This window comes from Rana temporaria, chromosome 1, assembly GCF_905171775.1.
Source record: "Rana temporaria chromosome 1, aRanTem1.1, whole genome shotgun sequence".
Taxonomy (NCBI): Eukaryota; Metazoa; Chordata; class Amphibia; order Anura; family Ranidae; genus Rana; species Rana temporaria.
Genome location: NC_053489.1, coordinates 217,314,798 through 217,335,870, shown reverse-complemented (window position 1 = coordinate 217,335,870; position 21,073 = coordinate 217,314,798). Strand labels below are relative to the sequence as shown.

Here is a 21,073-nt window from a genome sequence, read left to right as displayed (position 1 = left end):
TCAGCTAAACGGCGCGAATTGCGCCTATAACACGGGGACGCGCGCGCGCACCCGCCGACAGGGGGGGGGGGGGTTGGGGGGAAGGGAGCCTCTCTGCTCCAATCTTGGAACCACGAGGAGGTCAGCGTCTTGCCTGCTTTGCAGGCTCTGAGGAGGAAGAACCGATGGAGCATCGCCTGGAGGCTTGCAGGTAAGCACAGCTCTCTGAACACACACACACACACACATTATATCACACAGGCCCCACTCAATGCTTTTCCAACACTACCCGGGAGGTCACTTCTTATGGGGAATAATACACATAGAGCCATCCTATCATTAAGATATGTGACTAGTTTGCCAGATGCAGCGCATAACTTTAGGCATGTCCCCTGTGACCCCCCAGAAAAAACCTGCTAAGAACCAAGTTCCGCAAGTTTTCCCCTCACTTACCTGCTCCATGCCGCAGGACTTTGCCAAGCAAGAGGCCCAATCTTCCCCCATCTCCGTGGGGCTGTCTAGACCTTCAGGCCCTGGGTTCCTATGAAGGATCCACTGTCCTGGGCCCATATAGCACTCTGGCAACAGAAACATTAGGCCCCCAAAGGTTTCTAAGTTCTGGGCCCAGGGTCCAGCTCTCTAAAAAGAAAAGCATTATGGGCTATCCCCCAAGGGTTTGGGGTCCGGTTACTGACCACTTTAGCGCTGAGGCCTTTGGAAAGAACCGGTTAGCTCACCTAATCCCAAGGATGCGGAGGCAAGCTAAACCATGACCAACACCTAAGACACTGGCGTAAAAACTGAGGTACTCCTCCTATGGGAGGGGGTTATATAGGGAGGGGCATTTCCTGTTTGAGATTGCCAGTGTCCATCACCTGAAGGTACTCCATATAACCCATATAGTAATGAATGCCGCTCTGTGTCCCGTGATGTAACGATAAAGAAAATTCAGGTCTGACGACTGAAGCAATCCACCTGCCAGTTTTCTATGCCTGGAATTTGTGGCACAACAAAATCAGCTTGCGGACCTGCTTTGGGCCACCCATGGGAGCCTTGTATCCCTTGTACGAAGGGCCTGAGGAATGAATAAGCTGCTTGTGTACAGAGAGGGATGGACCCTGCTTGCAGCGCAGCTCCTTCTCTTTCCCGTATTTCAGGAGAAAAGTACAATTCCTTATGATGTAGTCCAGGGTAGCACCAAAGAGCTTCTCTACCTGGAAGAGTAAATTGGCAAAGGCTTTCTTAGATGTCTGGTCCATAGACCAACACTCAGGCCAGAGAACTCACAGGAGCTGTGGGCCAGGGAAACACTGTGACAAGGATGTCTGGTGCCTGGTCATAAGTGTCCCCATGAGACATTTCACTCGCTGGCTTTCCCAGTCCAGGATGAGGCTGCTGCAGCTGTGTGTTGCATTTGATAAACAATACATATGATTTAAAAAAAAAAATTAAATCAGACTTAACATTACATAGGACAATCTGTTTAGTAGTTTGGTCACAGAAACAGAAATTAGGTTGTGTTTGAGTGGATGCTTCTCAAACGAATGCCTTGGTAACAAGTATACAGGCTGTCCTCAAACAATGGAAACTTAGATATCGCTCTGGCAGCAAAAGGGTTAAAGGAAATAGAAAAAAAGCATACATACCTTTCTAATGCAGAACTTGTTAAGGCTTTCATTATATCTCAATATGACAACTTTATTTACCATGGCTGCACAAATGCACAAGCCATTCTCAATCTAGAAAATAAAACAAAAAATACTCAAATAAAGTTGCAATATAAGCAAAATATCAGGCAATAATTTTAAAGTATATGTAAAATGCAGCACAATTATGATCTATTTTATATATATATTGGCCCTGCATTGTTGTTTAGTTTCAGCAAGCTCCATAAATTCCATGTAATAAAGTATCACGCTGCATGCACACATATTAAATATACCCATTTAGGCTGGCTCTTTCTGGCAGAAAAACAAAAACCCAGCTTAAAAACACGTTTGTGTATAATTAACCACTTGCCTACTGGGCACTTTTACCCCCTTGATGTCCAATTTTCAGCTTTCAGCGCTGTCACACTTTGAATGACAATTGCATGGCCATGCAACACTGTACCCATATGATATTTTTTTTATCCATTTTTCCCACACAAATTGAGCTTTCTTTTGGAAGTATTTAATTACCACAGGGGTTTTAAGTAGGATTGTCCGATACCACTTTTTACAAGTATGAGTACAAGTACCAATCGCAGATACCGATTACCGATACTTTTTTTTAATCTCATGTGACAGTAGCACATACGTCAGTATTTAATTTTTTTTACATATTTTCTTACAATTTTTTTATTATTATTATTTTTTTACAATGTTTTTATTTTTTTAAGAGGGGGGGTGGACAGTGTCAGTGTGTTTTTTATTTTGTTTTTAATTTTTTTTTACAATTAATTTGTTTATTATTTATTGCAATTTGTTTTAGTTTTTTTTTTTATCCGCCCTGTTGGGGGGATTTGGTGAGATATCAGGGGTCTTAACAGACCTCTGACATCTCCCCTTTGAGACAGGGAAAGGGACTAGGGACACAGATTCCCCAGTCCCTTACTCAGCAGCCTCAGCTGCGCTGAAAATGAATGGAGAGGAGAAAGCGCCTCCTCTCCATTCATAAACTGAAACATTGTAAACACAGTTTACACTGACTCTGTACATTCGGAAAACGAAGGAGCCGGATTTACCGGCTCCTACCTCCGCTCTCCATTCAGACAGATCGAGGGGGACAGCAGCATTGAGGGAGAGAAAAGAGGGGGACAGCAGCATTGAGGGAGAGAAAAGAGGGGGACAGCAGCACGGAGGAGAAGAGAGGGGGACACGGAGGAGAAGAGAGGGGGACACGGAGGAGAAGAGAGGGGGACACGGAGGAGAAGAGAGGGGGACACGGAGGAGAAGAGAGGGGGACACGGAGGAGAAGAGAGGGGGACACGGAGGAGAAGAGAGGGGGACACGGAGGAGAAGAGAGGGGGACACGGAGGAGAAGAGAGGGGGACACGGAGGAGAAGAGAGGGGAACACGGAGGAGAAGAGAGGGGAACATGGAGGAGAAGAGAGGGGGGCACGGAGGAGAAGAGAGGGGAACACGGAGGAGAAGAGAGGGGGGCACGGAGGAGAAGAGAGGGGGGCACGGAGGAGAAGAGAGGGGGGCACGGAGCAGCACGGAGGGGGACACAGAGCAGCACGGAGGGGGACACAGAGCAGCACGGAGGCGGACACAGAGCAGCACGGAGGGGGACACAGAGCAGCTGAACATTTTGAAAAATAAAACATTTTCATAGTTTGGTATAAAATTTAGCAAACAGGTAATTTTTCTCCTTCACTTATGTGCGTTGATGAGGCTGCACTGATGGGCAATGATAGGTGGCACTGATAGGCGGAATTAATTAGCAGCACTGATTGACGGTGTCATGGACCTTGAGATATTAAAGTGTTTCTACTTGACATCTGTTACACAGGAGAGGGACATTCAATGCAAGGCTTTTGAAATGCTAAGTGGAACCAGCTTGCGAAATACCTTTTATTGTGTTCTGCAGGTTAAGAGCGGGTGTCGGAGTCAGTCCGTCTAGCTAGAACCGGGTTATTGTGTACATTGATTACCCCCTGGGGCTTCTGTCTCAATACACAAGTCTTTCTATCCAAGCTATTGGACCAATCCCTGTTGACAATTTCAAGTCCTCATTTGCATGGTCAAGGGGGACCTGAGTGAAGACTGCATATACTTTACAATTGACCAATAGGAAAGCGGTTGTTGGGAGTGGGATGTTCCAAATTCTGTATAAAAGTGTGCTGTGTAATTGAAAATAAAGAGTCCTGTTGGAACTTACATACAGCCTGCCTGGTGTTTGTTCCTAATGGGTCCGAATGGCACATAGCTGTAATTCGGATCCCGGAACCTTGGATGACTGGACCATCAGACGTTGCAATCTGCAAGCTGACTCACTGGTAGCAGAGGAGTGTCGGGAGAGCAGGACCTGGGCGAGGTAGGATCTCGTCACATTGGTTGGCAGCGGTGGGATTTGCTCTCCAGTTACTGGGACAACTCCAAACCACCACCATGAATGACCAGCTATGCAGCCTGGAGGAGAACCATGCTAAAAGACTTGCTTGAGAGCCGTGGAGGGACCGGTGGGAAGAACAAGGCCACCCTGATCATTGCGCTAGCCGAGATGGATCAGAGGGATGGTGATGCAGGACCCCGGTCAGTTGAAGACTTGTTCCAGCAGCGAGTTCAACAGCGGTTGGCATTATATGGTGCGAACCCATCAGAGACCGCCATACAGAATACCATTAGAGACCTCCAGCGGCAGGATGAGAGAGAACGAGAGCGACAACAGAGAGAACGAGAGCGGCAACAGGAGCTGAGAATTGCAGAAATACGGCGATCGGTGACAACGCCTAAAGAAGCAGCACCAAATGAAAGAAGAGGAGAGGTACAGATATCAGTAACCATGGAAGAGGAATTCAGAAGGAGGTTGCGAGAGAAGCAGATACAGCGCAGAGGACCAGTATCAGAGGAGGTCCTGCTTGGATGGTCTGATTCGATCCGCTGCGAACTCTGGAAAGAAGTGCTAGCCCGCGAGCAGCGACACCAGGGAAAAGCTCTCCCCTCCATCCATGTAAGGTACTGGTCACAGTATGAAGTACGGATGCTGTTATTGGGGGAACAACCAAAGCAGGAGTGGACAGCAGAGTTAAGCAGGCTGATCCGGGAAGAGATGCGGTTGGACGAGAGCTACAGAGCCCTCCGGTGGTATGTAGTCCAAGAGTGCCCGTGGTCAGCGGATGACAGCCCCACGGAAGGCTTTGACTATGATGGCCTGGGATTGTTGTATTGGAGGATGTCCAGGGATCCCAACTTTGGGAGCGATCGGGAGTGGCGTTGGGAGGAAATAATGGAGCACAGAGAGCGAAGACTGAATGTCCCGGAAGTGCACTGGTTACAGGAAGATTTGGAATTCCTGGCCGCTCAGGAATGGGAACTGGAAATCGCCTACAAACAGCTGCTAGACTCCGCTCAGCAGCAGGGTGAGGTTCCCTTTACCTGGGACTATGAGGAAATATCAGCTGACAGTGATGAAATCCTGGCTGATGAATCAGCAGTGGAAAATCGGGAGCTTGCCATTCCCAAAGCTGAAGTGCTGACCGCAGGGCCGAGCTCTGCTAACCTCTGCTCAGTACCCATAGCATCTTCTGGGTTCCATGGACAGGAGATGGTGAACCTCTATCCCCAGACACCAGTTGTAGAGACAGGGGATTTGATAGACTTTTCTGCTGAGGAAGAACAACCTGGGGAGCCTCCAACAGAAGAGCTGGTATCAGGGCCAAACTTCACTGTGCTCTGCCCAGCACCAAGTACAGTATTTGTGGAGTTACAAGGAACTTCCCCAGCTGAAGCGCTGGTCACCGGACAGAGGGATCAAGACCTCTGCCCCACCCCTGTGGCAGTTCCGGAGGCTCAGGGTGAGAAGATGGCGATCACTCCCCAGCCACAGATTACAGAGTGTATGGACTGTTCAGAGGATGTTATGGATTATGCACCCCCAGCAGAAGTGCTGGCAACAGGGCAGAATGCTAGCCATCTCTGCCCAGCACTGGGACCAACTGTGGAGTTCCAGGGAGCCGGGGCGGTTGGCCCCCCTCCCCAGCAACAAGCTGAGGTGGTAAAGCTCGTATTCCCAGCTGAATCACTGGCAGCAGGACAGGATGCTACTGGCGGCTGCACCCCACTACAGCTTGAGCGGATATCGGTGGATGGGACTGTGGTCTCCACTCACAGCAACCCAGCGGAAGAGCTGGCAACAGAGCAGAGTGCCCCAGGCCTCTGCTCTCAACTAACAGGAGAGAGGGTTCCTGTGGTAGTGGATGGGACTCCGATCTCCATGGACACAACCCTAGAACATGGTGCGGCACTGAGACAGGAGGATGTCGGCTTTGCTTTGCAAGCACCGGGGGATTTTTACCTAGCATCAGTGGATGGGACTGCAGTCTCCACTGGTATACCCCAGGAATGGTGGCCAGTTGGCCCAGATTCCCAACGGCATGATGAACTGAGCCCAGTCACCCTGTCTTCTCTCCAGCGGCTGAAAGGACTCCAGGGAGAAGGGCCAGTCCAGGCCTCGCCCCAGCGGCAGGCGTGTTCTCTGAGAGAGGCAGAGATTGGCTGGGTGAGTAATGCTCTGTTTGGGACAAGTTATCTGGGGTACTGGGGGGGTACCGGAATTGGGGTCTCTCCCAGTGTTAGTCTCCTGCCAAAGGGGGAGATGTGTGACAGACCTAGCCGGGACAGGGGCTTTTGGAGAGGACTGAATGCAAGCCTCTTGCCGTCCGATTATGGGCCAGGACCTCAAAACAGGAAGGCAGATGGGTCATCCCAGCAGACAGTCCTGGAACTTTAAGACTACTTTTCCAACATCCTCGAGTTGACCCGTTTGGGTCCCACTGCGGCTGTTGGACTGGTTCCCAGGGGAAGTAATGTCATGGACCTTGAGATATTAAAGTGTTTCTACTTGACATCTGTTACACAGGAGAGGGACATTCAATGCAAGGCTTTTGAAATGCTAAGTGGAACCAGCTTGCGAAATACCTTTTATTGTGTTCTGCAGGTTAAGAGCGGGTGTCGGAGTCAGTCCGTCTAGCTAGAACCGGGTTATTGTGTACATTGATTACCCCCTGGGGCTTCTGTCTCAATACACAAGTCTTTCTATCCAAGCTATTGGACCAATCCCTGTTGACAATTTCAAGTCCTCATTTGCATGGTCAAGGGGGACCTGAGTGAAGACTGCATATACTTTACAATTGACCAATAGGAAAGCGGTTGTTGGGAGTGGGATGTTCCAAATTCTGTATAAAAGTGTGCTGTGTAATTGAAAATAAAGAGTCCTGTTGGAACTTACATACAGCCTGCCTGGTGTTTGTTCCTAATGGGTCCGAATGGCACATAGCTGTAATTCGGATCCCGGAACCTTGGATGACTGGACCATCAGACGTTGCAATCTGCAAGCTGACTCACTGGTAGCAGAGGAGTGTCGGGAGAGCAGGACCTGGGCGAGGTAGGATCTCGTCACAGACGGCACTGGTGGAACTGCACTGATAATCAGGACACTGATAAGTGCCAATGTTTCTTTAACACAACTGTCAGCATGAGGAAAGAAAAGCCAGTATTCAGCTTGTGTTTACATCCTGTAATTGGACACAGCTGAACACGTGGTAAAGGGCCGCTGTTGACTCGCCCTTTACCCCGATCTGTAATCAGCTGAGTCTGAAGGACTGGGAGATCACAGTGCACACCATGGGAGATGTCCATGGACACCCTGCCAGCAAACTAAGCCTGCGCTGTAGCTGTCTTTCTGCTATAGGGCAGGCAGGAAGTAGTCAAGTGCATTTATGGTATATGGAATTTAGAAGTGCATACATGTAAACTAATTCTACTAACCAGAAATTTTTTATCTAGCCATTAGAATAAATTGACATGTTTACATGCTTTTAAACACGTTTATGTGCAGAAAGTTTCTCTCCAAATTTAGATTGGGGGGATTTTTCTTTTTTATCCTCCTAAACACGGCTCTAAAATATGAATCTAAAAATGGTAAAACATTGACACAATGGCTAAAATAAAGCAATGTTCAAGGGTTAAACAAAAAACGGAAAATTACTCTAAATGCCATTTTTTCTGCTTGTGTGAATGAGGTCTTAGTTACTTGTGTAGGAAACTAGAACTATACACACCAAGCCATATTGAAAATAATGTAAAATACATAAACAATGTGATAGATCTAGAACTTTTGTATATGGCTAGTTTGTATGTTCCCACTTTGTTTCATTAGGCAAGGGCTAAAGCATATATCACTGTATGAGTAGTTGATTGTACCCCCTGAGCAAGTGCTCAGAAACAGTATATTTATTTTAAAGAAAACTATTTTGTATTATTAACTAGCTGAATACCCGGCGTTGCCCGGTCTTCCTATCTTAACCTTTTGGGGAGGAAAATCATAGTAATATAAATATACCCATCTTTTATATAAGGGTGTAGGTAAGGGTTAATTTAACTGTCATATTTTTATTTGGCATATAAGTAATATGTGTACCAGGTATTATTGAAATATCTCCAGGCGTACAGAAGTTATGTGGGAACATACAGTTCCCATTGATTTGCATGGGACTTTAAACAAAAACCCCGACCCTCACAAATGGGGGTAGTTAAGGGATAAATTAACTATCCTATAGTTTAAGTGGACATATAAGTAACATGTGACCAAGTGTTATCGAAATATGTACAGCCGTTTGGAAGTTATGAAGTAACATGTATTTCCCATAGAGTTGAATGGGACTTTAAAGAAAAACCCCGACCATGGCAAATGGGGGTGGGTAAGGGTTAAACCACCTATCCTATGTTTGTTGCTGACATATAAGTAACATGTGTGCCAAGTTTCATGTTAATATCTTTAGCCGTTTGGACGTGATGCTGGAACACACACACACACACACACACACACACACACACACACACACACACACACACACACACATTGAGTTTTATATATATAGATAACAACCCATGAGCTTGAATCAAGCGATTCCCTTTTCCACAGTGATCAGGCTGCAACATGGCAACTTTATAACAAATCACTGTGAGAAGTTATAGCAGGTGCTGATCTGTATCAGACAGGTGAACACAGCCAAGAACTACACAGTCACGAGAAGCAAGATTTAGTTATCTCTGAGCCACCATCTCAGTCTAGAAAGTAGATGATGAACCAGAAAAATGCCTAAAAAAAGATGGCACCATTTTTCTGGAAAGAAAAGCAAATGAAGGCACAGTCAATGGTAGTAATGTGGTTTCTAGAATTAATAAATCATTTTTATAATATTTAGCATGAATGCACTTTTAATAAAAGAACCACTTTAAAGTGAATCTAAAGGTGTTTTTTTTTTTTTCAAAGAATAAACACATTATACTTGCCTGCTCTGTACAGTGGTTTTGCACATTGTGTCCTTTTCTGGGATCCTGAGCAGGTGATCTCAGCTCCCCCTTTTCTCTATGTGCACACGTGTGGGCTCGATAATGAGCCAGGCTGCACGTGTTTATTGACACAAATAATGTGGCTTGGCCGCTCCCTCCTCACAGGATTTGATTGACTCCCAGTGAAGAGAAAGAGAGCAGCGCTGCTGCTCACGGGACCAGCACCGAATCAAGATCGGGCTCAGTTCAATATTTAGGGAGGCTGGGGGAGATGAACATGAAAAGGTTTAACTTAATGTAGAAAATATTTTAAAGTAAAAAACCTTTAACATTTAAAGCCACTTTAAACATGAATAGAGGGGGGGAGGTTTTAAAACTTTAAATGAGATGCGTTTTCACCAATATGCAATTATTCAAAAATAATTAAATATATATATATATATATATATGATATATATATATGAAATATATTTTATATTTCATATATATATATATATATATATATATATATATATATATATATATATATATATATATAATTATTTTTGAATAATTGCATATTGGTAAAAACGCATCTCATTTAAAGTTTTAAAACCTCCCCCCTCTATTCATGTTTAAAATTCATAGTAAGGAACTGCAGTACACAGAGAGCCTTGACGGGGCCTGCAGCTTACACAGGTATTTGCAAATGCGTGCAACCAAACCTCTGTTTTTTAATGCATACAGTTAGACAGGTTAATTTGGTTTGTTGCTTTTTTGGTTGGTAACTTTGAGTCTGGTTATTATGGAAATATTTTAAATATTTTTTATATTTCATATATATATCACCTGCTTTAATGACTGTATTCTAACCAACCAGGGAAATATTCCCCAGTACAGTATTACAGTATTCATGCATGCAAAAACTTAAATTTTGTACTCCTCAATGCCACTGGCTCCAGATTGCCCTGCTTCGAAACTACATGCATCATTCTTCCCACCCAGCCTCCTCTCTCTCTGTGCACGTGTGCCCACCTAATAGTGTTGGGTGGTTTTATGCATAGGAACTAAAGATCTCATGATTATTCCCACCCATGCCCACTCAATTGGCATCAGGTGGCCTCCTGTGCCCTTGCACCCAAACCATACAGCACTTACATGCCCGCTGTATTCGTGGTTCCTCCTCCCAAGCTTTTGTACTCCCTGCCAGGAACATGCATGCAAGGGTAGTGCCAGGAAGACATTTACCTAAACCCGATCTCGAGCCAATGATGTGCACGAGAGCATCTCTCTTCCTCCTCATAGGATCAGAGACAGCAGTGGTAGCCATTGGCTCCTGCTGAGGTCAACCACAGCCAGTGAGGAGGAAGCCAGGGACAGGGCCAAGCCGGTTTGGGAGTGAACCCTCACAAATGCCCCCATTGCAAGCAGCTTGCTTATGGTGGGCACTCAGCATGGTGGGGAGAGGAGGTAGGAACACTGGCAGGAAGAGATTTGGCAGGTCTGTGCAAAACCAGTGCACAGAGCAAGTACTTATAACATGTTTGTTATTTAAAAAATAAAATAAGGGTTTATAATCTTTATTTTTTCTGAAACAGTGGAACACTCACCTTTCCTGCTGCAAATAAATGACATCCTTTAACAGCCTCAAATATTGTAAGTGATATGTCAGGTTGAGCTGGTAGATGTGCTTGAGCCAAGGACTGCTTCACCTTCTTCACATCGATCAGACACAAAGCACGTTCCTCTCCTTAAATCACACATAAAACCACTCAAAATTTGTAACATATTGAAAAATATAAATGACTACATGTTGTGTTCTCAAGTTTCATTTGCTGCACCTCATTACCCATAAGAGACATTTTTCTACCCAGCAGTAGAAGGGTGATCTCTAAAACCAGATTTTAGTTATTAGCAGAAAACTCTAATAAGCTTCACCTTTTTTCACTTATTTTACCGTATGATGGCAGTAAATTACAAAAGCATAAAACACAAACGCAAAAAAATATATTTACAGTACAATCCCCCAGTTCACATCATTAATGGACACAAGCCAAAGAAAATTTAAAAGTGGCTTGACACAGCTTGGTAGGTCTGGAGCACCTCCAAAAGTACTCAGAATCATCTCAAGCTGATTCACAACTTCATGCTGAATTCAAATCTGTTGCAATTGCCCATCTACACATTCTTAAAATCACAACTGCACAAGTTCTTAAAAGGCCATATTGCCTCCATCTTTATATCACCAATGATTATGTTACCTGCTATTATTAGGAGTTTATCCAGCTCTTTAACAATATGAACCTGAAACACAGCCCCAACTCCAGGGATATGAGTGAGAGAATTCTTCAGCACATTCAGTGCATACAAGCCCTCTTCTGCACCAACTAGTACAATCTGAAAGAAAAAAAAAAATTATGCAATCTTTACCTCTAAATAAGCCCCACTGTCCAAATGCAATAATTTTATTGTAAACATTTAAGTTGAATTTATAGCACATGATGTAGCTGCGGGTGGGCAGTTCACAGTTTTCTGTTTATGGTGGTATGTGAAAGACCAAGCGTAAGCATTGGATTTAATCTAAATCTTGTTGCATGCTAATGCATAAGAACCTCATATATCGTCTATACTGTTCTTCCATGTATCCTTTTTAGTTATTCATAGAAAGTTTTGGGGGTTAGGAACACTGTCAGAATGGAAGAGAAGTCGACTTCCTAGCTTTCAAGAGCATAGGGTTAAAGTGGTAGTAAAGTCTATTGTTTGTGTTTTAATATAAAGCGGCTTACCTGTAGGTAAATATCTCATCAACGTGCACCGTTGAGGAGATGTTTACTTGTGTAGCAACTGGCGACATCACCGGCGCATGCGCTCTGAAGAAACGTCATACCGCGCAGCAGCGATGTCATCCTGGCTCAGCCATTCAAAGGACCGGAGTCCGCAAACTTAGAAGGAAGACTGGGTGAAGATGGAAGCCTTGTGACAAAGTGCTGCTGGAGGGCTTAGTTCTAAGGTAAGTTTCACATAGTATGTGAGGCATACTAGCACATTATAACATTGCCTTACAGGGGAATTTTTAGTTTTTTTTTTTTTTTTCAACTTTACTACTGCTTTAACCAAATCAAGAAGGCCTTTATCATTCAGGACCCGGACTTTAACAGCCAGGCTTTCAAAAACTGCATGGGCTATGGAATCACTGGAATGCCCTCCATCTCAACTCTGTGGAGCAGGCAAAGAAGAAATTGGTTAAACTGAGAATTCCAGGACCTGAAGGCAAATTTAGAAGTTAGTTGCTGAAACTGAAAGCCATGAGGTCCACATCCAGCATCCCCCACTTGCGACAGAGGTCTTGAAACACCTCTGGGTGAAGAGACTTTTCCCCTGACCAGACTTCGATAACTGGGAAAGTCTTCTTGGAAATTGTACACACCTGGAATGTGTATGGCAGAGGGCTAGAATAGAATCTGATCAGCTACACTTTGAGCTGTGAGACTTCTGGCCCTTTGTGACTGGATCCCAGTCGAGTGATTTTTAAGGCGAGAGATCCAGCGCTGAAGGGATTACCCAATCACTTTGAGTTTGAGAAAGTTGATCAGGAACCACGATTCCTTCGGTAGCCAAATGCCTTGCATCGTCCAGAACTCTTCCCCAGTTGACAGGCAGAACATTCCAACAAGTACCTTCTAGATTAGTGGGAGGAAAACTTTGGTGTAGGCTTGACCCACCTGGTCAAGGAAAGCCTGGTCTTGGGATTCGGGCATAAGCGATGGTCCAGTGACTGGAGCTTCTTGTTCCATGCAGCCAGAATGTTAGGTTTCAATTGTTTGGAGTGAATTTGCCCTACCCGGCGGGTTGAACAAGAAAACTCACAGCTCAGATCGAAGCTGCTGTACTAACAATCCAATGTTAGTACATCCATATCCCCTGCTGTGCTATTGTGCTCTGAGAGGATGACGACCCCCGCCAGAACACTCCGTTCAGTGCTCTCAGACATTGGCTGAGAGCGATGATCAGGAGCAGATTGGCTGCCATACACACGGGGCTGAATCTCGGACGGATGGGTAGCAGGCTTAAAGGGTCACTAAAGGATTTTTTTTTTTAGCTAAACAGCTTCCTTTACCTTACTGCAGATTTCGGGGTATCCCCACATGCTTACAAGACCATACTAGCGATAGGTGGTCAACACCTAGGGGTGAGTGTACATCTATGTGGGGCACCCAGTCTGAGCACTACTCCATAAAATACATCTATTGAGCACGAGCACCATATGGGACTGTTTATGATCTATTTCCAATTAAATATTTATCTATTTGATGATACTGTTTTGTCCCGTACTAATATTAGACTATTTCTAGTGCCAGGATGAAAGCCTGCTTGTTTTAAAGGGGAAATTGTCAGGTTTGACAACTTGAAGTAGGCAGAGGTAGAGGCCAAAATTCTAGCTCTTGGTCCCTGGATAAAACATCCTGGGCCCAGATGTCTAAAATATCCTGGGAACAAGTGGTTAGACATACACTGACAATTAGGGCATCACCTTTTTGCCAGGAGAACTTGCTTGCCAGTTTGGAGGATTTGGGAGTTCAGGACTTATAGTGGAACCGAGGCCCAGGCATTGCCTTGGTTTTGAAGGCCTGGGAGAAACTGAGGTAGATGGTTACCCAAGTACAGGCTTAGGCTTCTTTTGTTGGGATAAAAGGGTGCTCTTATGCCCTCAGAACGTCCTTAATAAAGAAACAACGTAAATTTATAAATTTAGACGCGGGAACGACGGCCATACTTAACATTGGTTGCCCCTCATATAGCAGGGGCAACTTTACGCCGGAAAAACCTAACGTAAACGTCGTAACTTCACTGCGTCGGCTGCGCGTATATTCGGGAATTCGCGTATCTAGCTAATTTGCATACTCGACGGGGAAAACTACGGAGGCGACACCTAGCGGAATGCATTTAAGATCCAACCGCGCAAGAGCCTTACGCCTGTCGGATCTAATGGATATCTATGCGTAACTGATTCTAAGAATCATTCGCATAGATACGACGGCCCAGATTAGGACTTACGACGGCGTACATGGCGTTGCGCCGTCGTAAGCCCTTTGAGAATCTGGGCCTTTATCTTTAATGCCCTCTCCTAAAGTAGCAATGTGGCATTTTCAGGCATTGTGGGTCTGAAGAACAAAACCCACATAGATCTCTAGTGCAAACATATTAAGAAATTAAACACTATGGCTCTTAGTAGCGATAAATCAATTACACAAAAAAGTAGATGACCAGCATGTACCAACAGTTCTACAAAATATTCAGCTTATTTTTCAATGCTTGAAATTATCTGAAACTTTTACATTGCATACAATACAGAGGATGCATTACTGTGCAATGCCTTACCTGCTCTGTGAGAGGTATAGTGCAGTTTATATCTAGACGGTCTTCTCCTTCTAGTTTCAAAAGGGAATTTCCAAGCAATTTCTATAAAATAGAGACAAAAGAAAACAATCATCCATTATGTCAGGGTGCAGAAAATTCCAGCAAATGGAGTTTAATTCCAATATCATGGCTACATCCACTGCTTCTAGTAGGAGCTGTACCCATACAGGTCTATAAAATCTCTGATACTCAAGCATCTGTGTCTGATCTAAAAGTGTATACATCTGGCCTTAAGAAGAGCAGAAAGGGGGCCCTGAAGTGAATTAATGTATTAACACTAGGGCTACTTCACCCCCTCCTTCAAGACTGCCGAGAGAAGCCCCGATTCAAATACTCACCTTTTCCTACATTCTTTACTAAACTTTCTGTCTTTAACCCTGACCCAGCCCTCTGATTTCCCCAGCATTTAAACATAAAAATCTATAAAAAACAATATCAAAAAAGAGATATAACATATGCTATTTACACAATCACATTCTATCTACCAGGAAGGCACAAAGCGACAGTGATACACAAGGAAAGTGTGTAAAAACACTGGTCAGTGTAACAAGAACAGAATGCAAAGACAACAGACTTGTGTCAGAAGTGTACATAGGAATATTTACCTTTTCTATCACCTTCAATACACTCATCCTGATATCATGAAAAGAGCAACACACAGTTACACACTAATCCTGTACCAAGGAGGTTATACAGTTTTGACACTACTGTTATATTATGCTAGAAAGCCGATTGTCCTCTCTTGGAAAAAACCTACAACTCCTGATGCTCCGGCCTGTAAGGCACTTATTAATAAAGCCCTTTCCTTCTACAAAGCCATGTATGCTAATAGAGGAATACCCAATACATTTGAGAAAGTGTGGGGCGGGTGGATAGTGAGTCTACAATATCTGACTAAATAAACATGTTATGATTCTTATGGTAGTTGCAAAATCTCCTGTGGGTGGAGTTTGGTACTGATAACTTGAGATTGTGTATTGCGATTCCTTTGATGTGGGCTGGGCCATTGTGATATATATTCTGGAGCTGTTGACGTATAATGCCGACAGATATTCCATTCTTTAAACTGGGAGCCAGCAGGTGTCATAATATAATGATTACCATCTGTCATCTATGTGCAGTGGGATTGCGGCAGTTACAGCTGTGTATTAGTGTAAGCCAATGGCCTAGTGCTGAGGTCTTGTTTGTTTAATGTGTTATGTGTGGTCGTCGGCCTGTCTCGAAATGTTTTGTATGTGTTCTTTCTATTGTTTTGAAAAGTCAATAAAAAAAAAAAAAGCAGAATTCCTGGCAAACCGCTAAATTCAAATTTGAGACACAAATTATGGGCACGGATTTACCTGCCACATGATCGTCCATTCTCTGCAACACGACTTGCAACCCAAGACATCACTATAGAAGGACATGGACACACATTTTACTTGCTAACTGGACATTGAAGCAGTAGCAACACACCAATGAACTGTTTTGTTACTTTTTTTCCTGTCAGCATTTACGTGCAGCAGAACCTAATATGACCCCGCTGAAGGCTGCATCCGGTTACGGCACTCGCAAGTGAAGAAACAGCACAGAGGGTAATTTCTTCACAGCGCATGCTCCAATGACATCATCATCGGCACACTACAAGGAATAAATATCTCCTAAACGGCGTACGCTTAGGAGATATTTACTGTACTTATAGGCAAGCTTCATTATAGGCTTACCTATAGGCACAACTTTTGCATTGGGGGTTTACAACCACTTTAAGCAACATGATTTGTTTCCGTGTTCTTAAAGCGGACCTTCAGTAATGTTTTCATCTTTCCATCTAATACATTTTATGTCCTTGTTGTTTTAACTTTAGATAGTTAAACTTTTTTTCTGCCAGTAAATACCTTATACAGCCCACTTCCTCTTGTTTTGTCTGGTAATTAGCCTAGGCTAATGACATCATGTACATCTCTCTTTCAATCTCGTGAGAGTTTGCCAGCAAGGGAGGGGGGGCAAGAGAGTGGAGAATGGATGAGTCAAATGTGCAGGCAAGCAGTGGTGTGAGTGGTCTGTATGTATATGTGTGTCTGTATATACAATATGTGTGTGTCTGTCTGTGTAAATCCAGGAAGTGAACAGGCAGCAGCTTCAGCTGCCCACAGGTAAAATAGCTGCAGCCAGACTTGGTGTAGGGAGATTTAATGCCGCATATTTGGCAAGAATCACAGTATATATAAAATAGTATGCAAAGTGGTTGGAAGGAAGCTTCAGAATGGCAAAGATGTTTTTATTACAAATTATGTGAGCAGACTGTAATATCCACCTATTTTTTAGGTAACTCTATGCATAAATTTAAGTTAAAAAAAGAACACAGCAAGTTTGGCACTGCCATCATTTTACAATCTTCTTTGTTTCTGCATATACTGACTGCAATGAAACTAAAGAATGAACTATTCTGAGGTCTGGTTTTATGCATGGATGTGATGTAGAAAGCTAGAGATTCAAATGGAAAAATCATACCTCGTTTATTTGTAGAAGGCATTTTTGTTTTGGGTTAAGGGCCCTTAAAATATTTTAGACAGAAATCTAACTTTGAAGAACTCCTACCACTTACCGCATCAGCTTCTGCCTTTTCCTTGGACACTCTCCCACCAGCAACCACAGACTCCAAGGCGTTGACCCAACGCTGCTTGTCTGGAAAACTGGGTGCCAACAGATACAGTGTGCGCCCAGGCCAGCAGGTGGTATGCGGATGAGACTCCACCTTCAGCACATATGGCACATCTAATCAAAAGAAAATAAACATGTGCATTCAAAAACTGACCATTATTATTATTTTTTTTGTCAAAGAGGAATAGAATACAGGAAAATACATATTTGCCCATGTTCTGCAGTGATGGATACTCACCTGACTTGGCAGTATTTACAAGTTCTGTAGATCCTACAGCTCCATGAACTGTGACATCACCATCGGGAAGACAAAGTTCAAACTCCTCAGATGGTCTCTGGCTGCCTATGTGCAATAATATAATTCTTAACATTCATGAGATAACATTACATGATTGTAATACAAGCAAACCACAAGCTACGTCATACATAATAAATAAAATATTAAAATATAAAAAATAAATAAAAACTTAAATGGAAAGGTTGTTAACACAATTACATATTATTAGACTACTTACAGTAATAAGAGTGAGGGTTACATAAAGCACTCCAGCTTCAGACCCATAGAATGAAAAGACTCTCCTATCCACAGTAAAAAATAAAAAAAAGTACCAAAACATACCTTCTTTTACTTCAGAATCATATAATAAAATCTTTGTTCCTTCTAGCACAACATATTTTTTGTCCCAGCCTTGCTGACCACGTTTATTGTTTCTAGAAAGTAAGAGACAGTTAGTATGAAACCTTTCTTTAAATCCCGGCCTACTTCTTTACTGCTAGAACGGTTAACACATATTTAGGATTTTTTTTCAAGCCTTTATAAGAATTATTTTGCACTTTATTGTACAATAAGTCATATTAAAAAAAGGTACAAACAGGGATATTATACAAAGGTACAAAGAGATAATATAATTTAAGACTTATATGAACCCTTTTTTTAAACTGATGTTTTCATTGATTTTATTTTAACAAAATATATTTACACTTTTTCATTCAACACCTTTTGCAGATAAAACCAAACAAAGCAATCTTTCTACGATGAAAATCAAACATGGTTCAGAAAGCTTTACCCAACATTTATACAGATGTTACTACAAATCAAAAAATGTGCTGTTGTCACCAGAACTGGAATACAGAGGTAATCTTTCAAAAAGGACACAAGTTCCTGTAATCCTGATGACAACCAGGAAATTACTAATTTTGGAGGGATTTCCTGTCACTTCCTGTTTTGGCTATGGGACAGAAAATGAAGGGAAATCTCCACAATGGAACCCAAATGGCAAAAAAAAAAAAAAAAAAAAGGATTATAAAAAAACTCTCACTCTAAAATTAAAACAAAAATAGAGCTAAAGGCAAAACCTAAGTCTGGAAATTGTGCTGGCCATTTTATGACTTAAAGTCTACCGTTCCTTCCTTTTGAGGCAGCTCAGAAAAGGGACCAACTGGGTAAAGACTAGGGGGTGTTTTCTTGGAGTTGCATAGTTCTGTAGTGGGTGATTCACGGAGCTAGTGCATGACACAGGCTCCGGATCCAGCAAATGGGCACAGAGCACTACATTTTCTCAGCTGTGTTTAACTGTTGGTATCACACATTGAAAAAATATACTATTCCCCCAATTGTACAAAATCCCTGCATGATAAACCAAAGATTCCAAGTTTTGAGTTATCGGCCCATAAGTCCTTTTTCAATCTTCAATAGTCCACACTGGTGGTTGATTCCCAATTCAGCCATTTTAGCAATTACTTTTTTACTGACCCTCAACTAGTTAATCCTTCAGCTCAAATTATTCTCTTCACAATTAAAAGTTAGGCTAGGCATACTTTGTTGTCCTCTGAGGTGTCAATCGTGCAAGCTTTTGACTCCCAGAAATGTGTTCCGATTTTGTTGTGGCTTTGGGTCTACTAGACCTGTTTTTTTTTCAGCGTTTACTCCGGTTTCTAAGTGCCTTTGGTTGGGTCTAGGACACAACTCACTAGGCTTTCTTTGTAAGTTTTCTAAAGAAAAGACCTACACCTTTCAGCTTTCTTTAGTCAGAACATTTAGTCAGTCTTCGTTAGTTAATTGCATTTTCTCATTATAAGAGCAATATACTAACTTCTGCATTGCATTTTTTCCAAATACTACCTTAAAGGGCGTGGTATCATAGTTTTTTTTTCAACACAACTTTTATACAGAGTGTTTTTATGGCTTGCTGTGTCCCTAAAGGTGGTGATACTGAAAGCACATTGACCTAATATGGCCATGTCACAAGTTATATTATATATATATATATATATATATATATATATATATATATATATATATATATATACACCCCATGGGGGTGAGCAACTGCTTTTCTTTCAGTTCACCTGTAAAAAATAAATAAATGCACTAAAAATGTTAATTGCAATTGAGAGGAAGGCACTTTACGCCACATAATCTGGTCTTGGCTGGCCCTAAAGGGTGACAGCAGGCGCAGTGAGAAGTTCCCTGGCCCACCATCGTAGGGAAGGGGGTGATCAAGGGGTGAGCTGCAGGAACATGGTAGACCATTAAAACATGTGGAACATGTCACATTTTTTAAAAGTGAACTTATCCTTTAAACAGCTTTTTACAGCAAGAGGTAAGGAGTTCCTGGAATAAGTTCAGTGCAATGTTGACAACAGCTTCAATGGCCGGTTGCACATGGAAATACAAAAAAAAAAAAAAAAATCATATGGAAATTGAAATATTTATCTAACTTCAAAGAAAAATATTTTTAACATTATTTATTTAGTCCTGGCCAAAACATGAAAAGAACAGAAAATGTGTTCTAAATTACTTTTAAAAGTTAGTATTATATTTTTTTCATTGTTGTATATATTTTTATTATACAGGATTTATATAGGACCAACAGTCTGCACAGTGCTTCACAAAATAGAGGGAGATAGTACAGTTACAATTCAAAACAAGGAGGATCACATAGCTCTGCTCGTTAGAGCTTACCCTGATATTTCATAATAAGTTGTTTATTCCTAGGTAGGGCTAGGGCTCTAAATATTGATCTGCGTGCATGCAGTGTATTGTATACCTTGGTATCTTCATCCAACCTTCCAGTCGTACAGAACCATTTACATCCTTCATCTGCATTCCTGGGGAGTTCATTTTCTCTCTACAGAAGGCCTCGTTGAAATGTGAAGCATATTCTGCAGGAAGGCCACACGTAGCTGGGAGGCAGGAGGAACACTTTGGGTGACACATGACCTGACATTCTTACAGAAAAACAAACAGAAATGCAGGTTAAAAAATCTGCCCAGCAAGTAAATAGATGGGTCTACACACCGAGACAGCTGCCCTCATTAGCATGGTATATGACACAGCAATCTTAAATGAAGCGTGACTTACCTAAACATTTTGCACCTTGTCGCCCAAAGTGCACAGTATCCAAACACACAGAACATTTGGCTGCTCGCATTGTGAGCCCAACATTAAATCTGTGAGGGATATTATGATGCATTCGCTCCTTAAGCCGGCGGCTAAACTCTAATGAAAAAACAAGAAAATAAAAGTACAAAAATGCAGGTATAAAAGCTGCATACATTTGCAGTTTTACAATATCTGAAGGTACATTTACATGATCAGTGAGAAAAGTTATCATGGGTCAGTTTTTAACCCTGGTTTTGTCTCCTCCTGTTAAGAACAGTTTAAGAAGCTTTCTGGCATTATTTGACACGAAGGATGAGCTCTGGCGTGTTCGCATAGAACACGGGCAGAGCCCGCCAGGAAGTGTGCACGGCGCTGCGCTAATAACAGCCAGGGAGACATTTCACGATCCCTGCAGCCGAGCATCGGGACAATGTCTCCCTGGCTGTGATTAGCACAGCGTCGTGCACACTTCCTGGCGGGCTCTGCACGTGTTCTATGCGAACACGCCAGAGCTCATCCTTATTTGACACTATATAGTCTAAAAGCATAACAAATACCCAACTCTCTTTTTTTCAATAACCTGAGTATCCACAAACCCCTTTTACCTACCTTTGTATATTCAGGTATAGTCTCAAACACACCCAACTATAGGCACCATCCTTTCTGTCTTTTT

The 21,073-nt window shown here is 42.8% G+C and overlaps 1 protein-coding gene across 7 annotated transcripts in view; it reads right to left on the bottom strand.

Moving 5' to 3' along the window:
- CIT (citron rho-interacting serine/threonine kinase) overlaps window positions 1–21,073 on the bottom strand; it is a 224,681-nt gene that overhangs the window by 34,956 nt on the left and 168,652 nt on the right. For 6 of the 7 annotated variants that reach the window (XM_040350498.1, XM_040350515.1, XM_040350523.1 and 3 more), the window contains 9 exons: window positions 20,380–20,517; window positions 20,066–20,246; window positions 17,635–17,726; window positions 17,254–17,358; window positions 16,960–17,129; window positions 14,337–14,417; window positions 11,219–11,354; window positions 10,568–10,707; window positions 1,626–1,718 (listed from right to left, as the gene is read on the bottom strand). In XM_040350498.1, coding sequence (XP_040206432.1) covers window positions 1,626–1,718; window positions 10,568–10,707; window positions 11,219–11,354; window positions 14,337–14,417; window positions 16,960–17,129; window positions 17,254–17,358; window positions 17,635–17,726; window positions 20,066–20,246; window positions 20,380–20,517 — 1,136 coding nt within the window. The remainder of the gene's footprint in view (window positions 1–1,625; window positions 1,719–10,567; window positions 10,708–11,218; window positions 11,355–14,336; window positions 14,418–16,959; window positions 17,130–17,253; window positions 17,359–17,634; window positions 17,727–20,065; window positions 20,247–20,379; window positions 20,518–21,073) is intronic. The other variant, XM_040350533.1, reaches the window with a different exon arrangement.